The sequence below is a fragment of the Chiroxiphia lanceolata genome, chromosome 2 (genome assembly GCF_009829145.1).
Source record: "Chiroxiphia lanceolata isolate bChiLan1 chromosome 2, bChiLan1.pri, whole genome shotgun sequence".
Lineage (NCBI taxonomy): Eukaryota > Metazoa > Chordata > Aves > Passeriformes > Pipridae > Chiroxiphia > Chiroxiphia lanceolata.
Window position 1 is genome coordinate 114,693,108 of NC_045638.1, and position 13,744 is coordinate 114,706,851.

Sequence of the window (13,744 nt, forward strand, 5' to 3'; positions counted from 1 at the left end):
CACTGTCAGAGGCTCAGAAGAAAAGAGAATACCTTAACAGAAGTGCTACCTTTTCTGATTGCTGATTTTACTAAATATCAGAGCAAATGCCAAAATAAACCTGTATATTCAGCTATCCTACAAATAGCAGATACAAATCTATGAAAGACTGAATCTTGCCACTCAAGTGATATTATATATCAAACTATTATATATATATATTTTATGTATTATTTCACAATATATTACAATATTATAATATGTTATTATATTACATTATATATATTTTATATATCAAGAGATTATATTCCTTGTTTAACATAAAACCTCAACACTTCTCTGTGTAGCTGCTGAGCATCCTTTTCATACTGTGTGCACGTTTAACTCAGCCTCTGTCCCCCTGCTCCATTCGTGGCAAGCAGACAAGGCAGATGTAAAAGTCTGTCAGAACTGGGTGGTACAGGCTGCAAGGTAATTTAGCAAAGGCCTAACATGGAGCATGTTACCTTTTTTTATGGTTTCAATGTATTCAGTCTCATGGGGAGAGTTAAGTTTGTGTTCCTGTCATGTTGTCTTGTGTCACCTGTGCCTGACAGTCCTGAGGGAAGAGCTGTGATTTCTCTCTGTCCTTGCTGAAGGGCACAGATTGTCAAGTTCTGGTGTGCATTTGCTTGGATGATCCTTTTCTTTACTGCTTTATTCCTTAAGATACTGGAACTTCCTTTGCTGCACTGTAAAATTTGCTAAGCTGTAACAGTTGAAGGAAAGAATAAATGCTACCCAGAGAATGAAGTTGGCATTTTCCAATCCTTGGATTGAGTTGTGAAAAGCAACTTGTTACATGCCTGGCTGGTTGGTTGCCCAAACTGAGATGCCCTTGAAGGGACTGCTGACAATTGTGCAGGCTTCAAAGTTAGGTCTGTGTAATATGATTTGAGTTGGCCACCCAAAATCACCAACTGGTTTTGAAAACGAAGCTCAGATTTTTGTGGTGAGAACAGTGGTAAATTCAAAGCAAGCTGCAAGTGATGCCAGACAGCTATCACTGGGAGTGAGGGAGAAAAGAAACTCAATTCATTGCCTTCTTGGGCACATTAAAAAAAAACCAAAAAAACCCAAAAAACTGGAGATGGACTTGCAGTACTAATGGCTGTAAAATATCTCTGTGGTCTGGCTCTTTGTCTCATTCTCCTGGCAAAGCTTAAACTAAACAGTAAAAGTTTGTGAGTTTAGGTGCACAAGTCCAGATCTCAGGCCTTCCTGTTGCTTGTGCCCTGTGGCCCATGGCTCTGAACCTCCTTGGCGTGGTCAGGGTGCCATCTCCAGCACGTCTGCCAAAATAGACCCTGACAGGGAAAAAAAAAAGGGAAAAAAAGACAGAAAAAAAGGCTGGATGGTTGTCCCTCCAACAGCTGAATACTCCTTTCGACGGTTGAAGTTGCTTCTCTTGTGCTCTGTGGTCTCCTGGCCAAATCCCACAGCGCCTGCTGGATTCCTTTTCAAACCAGTTTCCTCTCCATTCAGCCAGAGCTCCCTTTGGCAGCAGCCAGCAGGAACTGCCTCCCTCGCAGTCGAACTTAGGAGGGAATTTGCAGAAGGAAACAATCCCAGTGGTCGGGTAAGTGGAGAAAGCTCTTTAAAAGTCCCCAAGATGTCATACCCTGGCTCTGCGAGGTCACGTGCCATCCTCTGTTCCCTGCAAAGTTAAACATGTTCTAACATTATTTGCCAAGCTGGGGCCACTGCTGTGAAACTGTTCCTCTGGTTGTTATCGCAGGCGTGTGACGTGAGCGTTGTTCGGGGCCTCTTGGCCTCGGCTCCTCAAACGGGTCCTTGAGAAAAAACCTGTTTTCTGGCAAACAGGAAGGCAGATGCTGAGGGGCATCTCACAGGCCAAGAGACAGCCTGTGCAGAGACCTGGCAAACCAGGAACCCGAGGCTAAACTCACCCCTGGGCACTCCAAATGCTGAAGTCACTGCTGGTCACGGGGTTGTCACTGGGGTTTGATTCAGGTGGAATCATGATGTGTCAACAAGGCAAAGATTGAGATTCACCAGGGAAAGTCAGGTAGGGGGATCGATGTTTTTACAGTAATGGCTTGAATAAAGCTCTTTGCATCTTGGGGAGGGAACAACCAACCAAAAAAGCAGGAATCCCGTTGGCCTTCCACCAGTTTTGTGTGTTGGTGAGCTTGGATCTCCCCTCTTGCCCCGGCAGTATTCTGGTTTTGTGTTCAGCTTCATCCTGGCACCCAGCACGTGGTTTCCCAGCAGCAGCACACAGCAGGCATGCCATGCCTTGAATCTCTTAGTGAAGCACAGCAGAAGTTGAAAAATGGGAGCTTTCAAACCAGAATTCCAGCACCGAGGAGTATTTATGGAGGGTCAGCTCACAGAAAGAAGCTGTCTTGGTAGGGCTGAGCAGCAGCCTGAGAAAGCAGCCTTAGGCTGGGACATGCCTGGTGTGTGTGTGAGCCACCTTCCCTGCTTTGTGGCAATTCTATGTGTCAAGGCACGAGTGCTCACAGAGGGGATGCAAAATGAGTTTTCTCAGGGTGCAGCAGTGATCCAGCAACCAAAGGCTCCTGGATTTCTCCTGGCAACGTTTTGTCCTTTAAACTGTTCCTTCTTGCTTTCCCTCGGGGCCGTGCTGTGAGTGTTTTCGTGCAGTTTGGTGCCAGTGAGCTTCACCCTCCTCCGCCTCTCTGCTGCGGATTCACAGGCCCTCCCAAAGCAGAGCTGGCAGGAATCCTCCCCCCACCCGTGTGTGTCCAACACGTGCCTCTGTTTGGGTGATGACACGTGCCCGTGTTTGCTGGTGGTGATGTAGCTGCTTGGTTCTCCAAGAGGATCTGTGGAGAAGGAGTGGTGCTTGCACTTGCCTCACCTCCACTTCTGGATGCTTTAGCCCAACCTGAACTATTTTAGTGCGACGATCGAGAGAAGCAGCAATTGCTCATATGATGTGTCACACCATAAACTTCAGGAAAGTAATTCATTCCAACAGTGTAATTCTAGGACTCAGGAACCAAAAATATGGGCTATTACTCATCTTTGTATCTCATAAAACAGAATAACCTAAACCATTTATCTGTTTACATAGCAGAGGTTTAGGGAAAAGCAAAGTGTTGAATGTCAAGAGCCACTGTTGCTACATACTTGGAGTGATTACTTGCTTTATTATTTATTTTTTTTATCTCTGTGCCAATATTGGCCAAGAATTCGAGTCAGGAGATAGGCATGATGCAGAAACAAAGAGCCCCTACTTGAAACTTGGGAGAGCAGAGCTGAATCACTGGCATGTCTTGAGTAGGCTGTGAGAGCTCGAATGTGTTTGTTTTATGATTACCCAACATCTACAGTATTTTCTCTGCTGAATGCTTTTTCCTTCTGCATGAATGAAATTTCCAGGTGCATGCACACGCATCTACCCTGCACAGGAGGCCGTGTGTGTTAAATGTGTCGGGGCACATTTGGTCTTCACTTGCCTCAGTCTAACTCAGGATGAACTCAAAATCAGGGATATTTAGCTAAGTCAGCCCCGGAGTAACTGCCTGCAGAGTTTGATCCCTGGATCAAACTGTTGCTGGAACAAATCTGTGTTTTCCACCTTTGTTAGCTGTGCTGGGGGGTCTCTTGTACCTGATGCAGAGAGTCTTGAAGGGGGAAGGATAGCTCGGAGTCGGGGTGAGTCTGAAAGTACCTTTGCTTGTCAGCTGGGATGGGTGGGGTGCCTGACCAAGTGTCTGTCAAAATCAAGGAGAAAATTTGTCCTTAAGGCATAGAAAGTTAATTCTTTGTGATGGTGAAAAGGTCCTCAAGTAGTCACATAGTTGGCTCTGTCTTCTGGGTTCAGATGGTTGCCCTGAACCAGCTGAGCTCAGCCTGGGCAGCAGATGTGGACACATGTCATAATGTGCCCTTTTTTATTTTGATCCATGAATTGGGGGTGACTTACCAATATGAATAACAGGTTGTTGCTCCATATTGTTAACATTCCATGTTTTGTACCCGGTGGAAAATATTTTTTTTATATTATTTATTATTTATTTTTGCAGAGATGGTGATGTGCTGCCAGTGTACAGCGTGGTATTTCATGTTTCTGTAACCCATGAAATTGTCTGTCCTCACCAGAGTAACTTGTGTGGTTTGCTGTCAAAATAACCCTTGCCAGCCTCTGTGCTCAGTTTTATCTTATTAGATGAAATAATGTACTAATTTAAGTCTGTTTCCTTGGTGAATCCACCTGAGGGTTTGAAAAATGATGCAGTTGAGCTCTGATTTACCTGCTGATTTATCTGATGACTAAATGATCTTTCTTTAATATGACTAGTCAGGAATGTGGCTTCCAGGTGTTTGTGGTCCTGATGCTGCCCCGAGCTTCACCCAGGCGGTTGTCTGTGTGTGGTGTTCAGCCTTATCTCTTTATCAGGGGTTTGTCATCAGAGTGATCTTTTCATAGCAGAAATGTATCCAGCTCATAACACACTCAGCAATATTGGCTTCTGGCTCTTAGGACAGACTATGAAGCCTTAATTCCTGTAGTTTTACTCTTCAGTTCCTCTGCTGATAAAACTTGACTTTGATTCAAGGCGTTCGTGTCAAAGGGTTGGGGTCTGTTTTTGTTGTCATGTTTCCAGACCGTGCTTTTTGTGGCTTTTGTTCTCGACAGGAAAACCAAAATGTTCGCTAATTTACCCTTTGCTTTGCTTGCAGAAAAAATAAAGGTAAGGCCAGTCAGAGAGGGAGCTGTTGTGTCCTTGATGTGTGCTTGGCACTTTCTCAGGCTGGGAAGGAGGCCAGATAAATTATTCCAAACCTATCTCCCTATGGTAAAACCCACCAGGCTGCAGTGCTGTGGGTTGTCAGGATGTAGTTGGCCAGGGTGGGAGGAGAGTTTGCTGGGAGTAGTTGGTCTGTTGGCTGTGAGGAGGGATGTTGTGCAAGCTGGAGATAAAACCCAAGCCCCAGAGGCTTCTCTCTGAGTTGAGGGTAAATAAAACTGAAGTTTTCCCCATATTTGTTATTCCTACTCATTGTAGGACTACTAAGGTAATGCAGGAACTCCTCCAAGGCCAAATCCAGGCAGACAGCAAAGATCTGGGTGCTGCATCTTTGTCCTTCCCCCTGAGGAGGTAGATGTGGCATTTTCTGTGTGTTTTATTTGACCTGTACCCGTGCAAACAGGACTCCTTCACATTATGTAAAAATCAGTATCCTTCAGGAGTACCAGAAAGCTGTCACTTGGGTGACAAGAGGCAGAGCTCTGAGGAAATGAGGAGCCCAGGAGGAGGATTTTGTGGTGCCTGTTGTCGCTGAGCTTGGCAAAAGCTGTTCAGGTTTTTTTCTGGTGCAAATGACCTGGAAGATGACCTGCAGCACCCAACTGAAATAAGAAATCTCAATGAATAAATATCTATCTATAAACACCTTCCACTGGACCAGGTTGCTCCGACCTGCCCTTGGACACTTCCGGGGATGGGGCAGCCACAGCTTCTCTGGGCAACCTATGCTGGGGCCTCCCCACCCTCACGGGGAAGAGTTTCTTCCTAATCTCTGATTTGAATTTACACTCTCAGTCTGAAGCCATTCCCCCTTGTCCTGTCACTCCATGCACTTGTCCAAAGTCCCTTTCCAGCTCTCTTGAGAGAGAGAGAGAGAAAAAGAGGGAAAAAGAAACGTGCCACAAGAGTGGTTACCAAAATTATTTTGTTTTTCATAGTATGTTTTTCTCCTGCTTAATCATGCAAAGCTAATGCTTGACTATAGTCTAAGAAAATCGTCGTGGAAGCACATCATCTCAAGTTGCATATTCAAAGCCAGGAAAAGCTAAAAATGGCACTTAAAACCTGTAAACACTAGCTTGGAGGCTTTCTGAGTAAACAGTTTAAAGAAGTGCCCGGTGTTTGGTGTGCAAAGTGCTTGTGTGTAGATAGTGGGATTGTTTCCTCTGCTTTGTTACTTGTTTCCTTGCTGTAATTTTTGACTGTCATTGGACAAGGAAATAAAGAAAGGTCTGGTCAGTGGGGTTGGAAAAACATCTCTTTCTCTGACCTATGCAGTTGTGCTTGAAACCGTGGTGTGTCAGCCGAGATGGACATCCTTTAAATTTCATTATTTTGAGGTTGTTTATACAAGGTTAAAGCAATAAATCACCCATATGATTGCTAACAGTCCCCCCACCCCCTGGTTTTTTTTTCCTTAGGTGGCAGTGAAAGTCATTGACAAGAAAAGAGCCAAAAAGGACACCTATGTCACCAAGAACCTGCGACGGGAAGGGCAGATCCAGCAGATGATCCGCCACCCAAACATTGCTCAGCTGCTGGATATCCTGGAGACCGAAAACAGCTACTACCTTGTCATGGAGCTGTGCCCTGGGGGCAACTTGATGCACAAGATCTACGAGAAGAAGAGACTCGAGGAGCACGAGGCGCGCAAATACATCCGGCAGCTCATCCTGGCGGTGGAACATCTCCACCGGGCAGGAGTGGTCCACAGGTAACCCTAAAGACCCTCCCTGGTGAAGGGAGCGATATTTTGGACTTTTTTTTGTGTTGTCTTCACTTCCTTGTGAAGACATATTCCTGAGAGCTGCTCTTCACAGGGTTGTTTAGATGCTTGTGTTTTAGACACAAGAAGGTATCTGCAGAAAGCACCTTAGCAGGTGTGTGGCTTCAAGTGGGCACACAGGAGACCTGCTGGCTCCATGTCCAGGAGACGATCCTTGTGGGTCCCTTCCAGCTCAGGATATTCTGTGGTTCTGTGTCCATAGAGATAACCTGTGCATCCCAAAAATAAAGGCCCTTTCCCTGCAAGCACTTGTTTTGCCTCTTCAGAGCTCTGGACCAGCGTGAGCTGGTGAATCATTTTGCTGTTTCTTTGAGAAGGTGGTTGTTGTTTTCCTGGTGGAAATACAGCGGTGTGGGGAGTTGGAAGATCACCTGGGCTCCAGGGGAAACAGGACTCATCCAAGAGGAGCCTGTGGAGGGCTGATGAATCAGGAGTAGCTGCCTCTGAAGTTCCTGAGCAAGCAGCAAGTGGAAGAGGCTGGGAGAGTGCAGGTGCAGGTATCACACATGGTGCCTTTCTCCACTTAGTGCTCTTGGCTGCTATGGAGACAGGAGGGTGGTGGGCTGGATCGACCTTTGGTCCGAGCCAGTATATCTCCTCTCCTGTTCTTAGGTGTATTTATAGGGCACTGTGCTAAGAAGGAGGCTCTGCTTTCTAAATTTGGGCCAGCTGGTGTTAAGTCTGGACTCCCACACAGTTCCCATATGATGCTGAGCAAGTTTTGTAGGCCCCATCCTCTTAGGTTATGTAGGCAGGTTGTAGGAGCCAGACATCTGAATGCTTTTGAGGATCTGGGTCTTCATTTCCTTGGATTTGCTGACTGTGTGGAGGATGGAGGGCTGTGCCCAGGGCCACTGTGCAGGCAGCTCCTCCAGCTGTGCCCAGCTGTGTGCTGAGCTGTGCAGCGTGGGTGCATCTGGCTTGGTGGAACTCCACGTGCTCTGAAACCTGCTTTTTTTTGTCTGGAGTCTTTGTATTCCCTGTGATCCATCAGGGATAAGGTGCTATGTGCACATGTGAGCCCAAGAGTGCTGAGGTCTTATCTTGAGCTAAATTTCAGGTACCACTGTAATATAAACATTTGAGCAGCCACCAGGTCCATTCTGCAGGTTGTCTATGAGCCACAAGACTGCTGATCTCTTTAAATTATTAACCCCACAGTTTGGGGCATGGACAAGGAAGGAAGTCTGTTTATTGCTTTAAGGGATCAATTGCTATCTGGTATTGAGAGAGAGAGATGAAGGAAACAAAGTTTCTGAGATGAGCAGAGGAAAACATGTCAGGGGCAGATGAACATGTTCAGCTTTTAACAGCAGGACTGAGTTCAGCAGCAGCAGTTCCTCTCCCTGAAAAATTTGTAGTGGCCAAGGCACTTAAGGGGGGTTGGTAGGCTTGGCTTTGATTCCTTTCTCTTTCAGAGAGGATTCAAACCCACATTTTGTACAAAAATAGCTTGTTCCCTAAGTACAGGCTGGAATCAACAGGCTGTTGTGGTGGGAAGGAAGGCAGGGCTTTAGGGCCCGAGGAGCCCGAGTTCCCATGCAGATGCTGCAGGTTTGGCCCTCACCCCTTCCCTCCCTGCTGTCTCTGAACAGCACAGCTCCCAGACCCTGGAGGGTGAGGGATATGAGTGAGCAGGGGGAGGAAGCAGCTCTGAGAGCTCTGCCATGCTCTGCTGGGTCTGGCAGCTGAGCTCTGCCCACCCAGCCCTGTGGCGCTGGTTTAATCCTTGCCCCAAAGGCAGCCACTCCATCCACTCTGGTTCTCAGCTCACAGCACAGAGCTGCTTCTTGGGAGCCTTCCACACAGTGAATGAGCAGGTCTAATTCTGCCTAAACTGATAAAATTTGACAGAATCACAGGCAATGTATCTGCAAGTATTTTCTCTGGCTTAACCCGTTCGATGTCTTGAGCTGTTCTGCCAACCAAGCGTGTAGAGCAGTGTAGAGACACAGGAGAAGCTCTGGTGGCGTGATCCAGATTTATTCTCCTGGCTCTCTGCAAGCAAGAGAGGGAGAAAGATTAATAATTACCCCAGGAGTTGTCCTTCAGCATCTCAGGCTTCCGACTGTGGCAGCTCTAAAAACAGACCACTCAACCAGCTACTGAAGAGTGGGGGGGAAAAAACAGTGATTCATTCTGTCCCTGGATGAAATGGCAGTGTTGTTGTTGATATTTTTAAAGCAGGTAAAAATACCAGCACTTTCATGTGCTTGGTGATCTGTGGGTGTTTGCATTCGCTGCGTGGGGAACAAACCTGGGCCAGAACGCGGGGCTGGTGTTTGTCTCTCCATATGATTTCAGCATTCACTTTTTCACACTGAAAAGTGTTCCCTGGCTGTTTTGTTGCAAAAAGGTCATTAGGTTTGTCTGCATGATTCAGGGAATAATAGAGACGACTTACCCTGTTCTATAACTTAGGATGGAAAAAACACCCAGATGAAATAAGTTGCATATAATTTGCTTACATAATTCCATGAATATTACTCAGAAAGCTTCATGGCTTGCAGTCTTGGCATGGCAGAAAAACACTCTGATCTCTGGTCTTTGGACAAGTCCAGGGATCCAGAATTCAATGGAAATGCTTCTGTTAAGAGGCACTGATGTGCGAAAAGCCTAAAATTAAAGAACTTCAGGAAACCTCATTTTATTTAGAGATGTAAAAGTACCTCCAAACTCATGTTTGGCTGTATAGATGTGTTTAAAATTATAAATATTCATGTGCTGAGATGGATGAAGTTCCTGAGTGCAGAAGCTGCATCTTTGGTGAGGGCTGTCCAGGGCTGAGAACTCCTTGGCTGCTTGCTGAAAGCAAAATGCCACAAGTCTATATATAATTTCATGTAATCGTTTGTGTTTCGTTCCCTCTATCAGGAGGGTTGGCTGGTTGCTAAAAATATACTTGCAACAAGCTCAGCTGTGAATCAGGTAGGAATATTTATCTTTCCCTCTGACAGAGGAAAACAAACCCAAATGGCAGGATCTGGTAAAGCTTTCTCTTGGCAGAGGGTGTTTACACAGCCCTTCACGCTGTCAGAAAGCAGGATGAACAATAAGCCCTTAGGGAGCATAAGGACAGCAGAGAAAACGAAGTGAAAGCCTTGGTGCTTGCCACTGCATCCCACAGGAAATTCTCAACAACCCTTTTAAAGTCGTTTTAACAAAACTCAATCCCATTCAGTACAATTACTGTCAGGATGTCAAAGAAAGGAATTTAACGATGTATTGGTGGCAAAGATAGCTTTCTGTGTTCCCCCTTTTTTCTGTCCTCCTGGCAGCATATTTGTACCTTCCACTGCCATTTGGTGATTAAAAGCAGATCAGGAGCTTGGAAGACACAAAAAAGGCTCTGAGGTTTTGAGCAGAGTAAGGTGATGCCGTACAATCCAGATGCTCAGGGTGGCACAGGATTCCTGCTCTGGTACCTGCTCCTTTGACATGTTGGCTTTGATAACTTCCATCCTATTAATTTTAAGTGCCAGATGCTGATGCAATATTTATGACACATCCTGCACCACAGAACAAACTCCTCTTTTGAAGTGCGGAGCTGGTTTCTCTTCCTATTTTATGTCAGATTTCAAAATTACCTTTGGGCATTCTCTTGGAGTGCTCTGATGTAAACAAACTAAACATCATTTTAGTGAAGACAATAGACTGAATCCCTCTTTTACAGAGGCAGACACATGGAATTCAGGGATGTTACTGACAGAAGAATCGGGTTCAATAAGTGGTATTTTGATAACAAACCCTTTGAAATGTATATTGACATATAAATGTGATGATGAACCCAAATCTCACCTCTGGCTCCTGCACAGGGCTGCAGAATGGGCTTGTGGGTTGCTAGTTAAGGAGTGATTTTTTTTTTTTTTTTTTTTTTTTTGCGGTGCTGTTGTGATTAAAAATAAGATGCAGGAGACAGCAGCCAACAACTTCTGCTTTGCAGCTGCTTGCTGGTAAAACCTTCCTTCTCATCCTTCCTCCCCCAGACAAGAAATAAAGTGTGAAATGTAAAACTCCCATTTGCAGCCTGCTGCCTGCCATGGCACGGAATATAAACTGCTTTTGGGAGTACACTTGTGTTCCTCACTGGAGGCACTGGCTGGAGTTGAGGTTTCCAAAGTGGTCTGAGAAGCTCTAAGCAAAGCCAGGGATGAATCAGCCCCATCAACAAACTCCCAAATGAACTTATCCCATAAAGATGGTGTATTTTCAGACCCAGGGAATGTTACCTCTTTGCTGCCAGCTTCACAGGCTGCAAAGGCATAAATATCTGCTGATTCTCCACACTGTGGGAATGCCTTGAGTGTCTTCATTATTCCTAGATTTCACTAACTTGTGCCATAGTGAGACATTCTCAGCATCATGGAACTAACCCCTCAGGAAAAGGTAACGTTTTTTTGGTCCTGTTTTTTTTGAGGAGCTGTGACAGCAAGGAGCAAGATCAGATTTACTTCAAGGAGGGAACTTGAAAGTGTCCAGAGTTGCTGCTTTGTTTGGATGTTAACATGATCTCATTGCAATGGACAAAGTCCCAAAAGTGGAGCCCTGAATTTCAGGCCCTGTTTTACAAAGGGTTTAAAAAATAAAAGCAAACTAAGACAGCCAATGAAGGGTCTGGAGCACAAGTCTTATGAGCAACTCAGATAAGCCTCTCTTTGTAAAAGATAATTAAATTTTCTCTTTAGGTTATATCAAGGAGTAAAAGCCTCCTGTCCTGGCTCCCGGTGTCACTCCAAAAAACAGTGCTTTCATATTGGGATTGACAAAAAATGTGGGGCATATGGACTATTAGATCAGTTACCGCTCACTGGCAAATCTGCTGAGAATAGACGGATGGGTAAACATCTTTAACCAGGGCTGAGTGCACTCTATACTGGGCTGATATTTACATTGCTATTTTTTCCTCTAATAGCTTTAAAATGCCCTGTAATATTTACCTTTTTTTTTTAAATTTATTTTTTTTAACCTTGAATGCTTTTTTGAATATCTTGTCTCGTGTTCCTGACTAGTCCTCCTGTCTCTCAGTTGTTACTCTGATTGCCTGCATGTCTTTTCTCCTCAACTTACAGCTTTCATCTTTCCATTCCCTTGTCTTTAAAGTCTTCTTCGCTGATGTTTAATATACTCAGAGCTTCCAAATGGTCTTTGTCCTTGCTTTGAGACATTGCAATGTGTGACCCAAAGCTCCACGTGCTTCTCTTGATTTCAGTTTAAGTTTGGAGAAGGTCCTTGTGGTCACGCTGGTAAAGTGAGTGTCATCCTACCTGCAGGTCCTCTTCTGCCTCAGTTTTATTTGAAACACAGCATGAGCATGAAATGAAATGGAGAGGAGCAGTTCAGGAAAGGCTTGGAGTAGCTCATGGCTATTTCTTTCCTTCACAGACCCCTCCTTGTGGAAGTACTTAGCTGGGCTTGGTTGGTTTACTTGTCTTATTTTATTAAGCTTTTTGTCTTCATCTGGAGTACAGGCATCCTTCATCACTCCCTTTGCCTCACAGAGGCAAAATACCATGGATATCACTGACTTCCCATCATTACAGCTGATGGCTTTATCATCCAGGTTTTTCCGGAGCATGTCGGGAGAAGCATCACTGCTGTGGATATCCCAGAAATATTTAATGTCTGGGAGGGGGGAAAAACTCCTGTGACAGAGATGTAGACTCTGTTTTTACCAGTACCAGTGCTGACCACCCCTGTGAAGAGTTTGGATGCTTCACCCTCAGGGCAGGTTGATTCTTCTCTCCCGTGTAGGCAAGGGCAGGGGACGGACATTTGACCCCTCACATCCCTGCAGAGGAAAGTTCATTCCTTCCAGTGGCCTTTGGTTGTGAAGAGCGAGGAGAAAGCGACCTCCCGTTCCAAAAACACGTGTTTCAAATGTTTCCAGTTTGTGAGGTTTCTGCAGACTTTCTCAGTGTGTGAGAAGTGTGAAGAGCCTGCTTAATTGCAGGATGTACTGACAAACGTTTCTAAATGTTTCTAAAGTCGTTTTTGTGCCTGAAGAATAGGTGTGAAGCCGTGTGTGAAAGCTCTGTTAATTCTGGAGAGGGTGCACGGGGCTTTCTGCTTTGAATGTGGAACTATGTGTGCTGCTTTCATTATGCAAGTTATTATACATGAGCCTTGTAAATACACTGATGAGAGCGAGGGAAAGCTACTTCATTATTTTGGAGACTCACTCAAAATATTTTCTTTCTTTCAGAGACTTGAAGATAGAAAATCTGTTACTGGATGAAGACAACAATATCAAGCTCATTGGTATGAAACCACTTTGGCAATTCCAGTAATTAAAATTGTTAGTTTTCTAAAGAGAGGTTTTTTGAGACTTCATAATCCTCCATGTGACAATTGCTAATGTTGCTGCAGAGAGGAGCTGGGAGAGTATAGATAGCAATCAAGCTGTTCCTGACAGCATCTCCTGAAAAAAATGATCCAAATAATTCAGCTTTAACTGGGTATGAGCATAATCTTGCATCTTTAAACCACAGCTTTCATATTCAGCTTGGGAACTTTGTAGAGAATTCAAGAATTGACACCACAGAAGTAATTTATTTTATTATCCTGATCATTTCATATTTGCTAAGGGCTGGATCCTGCCCCCGTATGCATATGCTTCCTCTGAAGTCAGTGGGAGTTGAGGACATTTTTAGCAGCTGGCAAAATTCGGTCCTATATTTATATTTGTTAAATTTGCTTCCAGCACCCAGTGCGAAATTGGTTCGGAGGGCTGTTAAAAAATAAAAAAGATCAGCGATAGAGTCTTGGTTTGTGTTTAGGTATCAGCTGTACGTGGGGCTCGATTCATTCAAGCTGTGCAGACATTTTAGATTAATCATTGGTGGGTACAGTCTCTCACTGCCTTGCATAACTCCCATTAATGTTACTGTGGGCATTGAAAAGAAAATCTTCCCTTCATAAAATACGCGCCCAACATCTGTTTATATTTATTTCCATGCCTACACTTTTGCCTGCAGCAGAGTCTGTGGCTGCAGACTTCAAAACTCAACCGACTTCCTTCAAAAGGTTTTGTGGACTGAAAAGTGATGAAAAACACTTGGCATTCGGGTCAAGTGGACACTCACTGACATATAAAGCACGTGCATCTCCAGACAAATGAGAGGAGGATGGTTGATGAAATCTGAAATATTCAAATTTTACTGGGAGAATTCAGTTTTTGAAAATGCTGCTCTGACTT

At 44.7% G+C, this 13,744-nt stretch overlaps 1 protein-coding gene across 1 annotated transcript in view; it reads left to right on the forward strand.

The window, feature by feature from the left end:
• Positions 1 to 13,744, forward strand: part of HUNK (hormonally up-regulated Neu-associated kinase) — a 44,128-nt gene that overhangs the window by 10,312 nt on the left and 20,072 nt on the right. The window contains exons 2-3 of the mRNA XM_032680786.1: positions 6,185 to 6,477; positions 12,752 to 12,807. Coding sequence (XP_032536677.1) covers positions 6,185 to 6,477; positions 12,752 to 12,807 — 349 coding nt within the window. The remainder of the gene's footprint in view (positions 1 to 6,184; positions 6,478 to 12,751; positions 12,808 to 13,744) is intronic.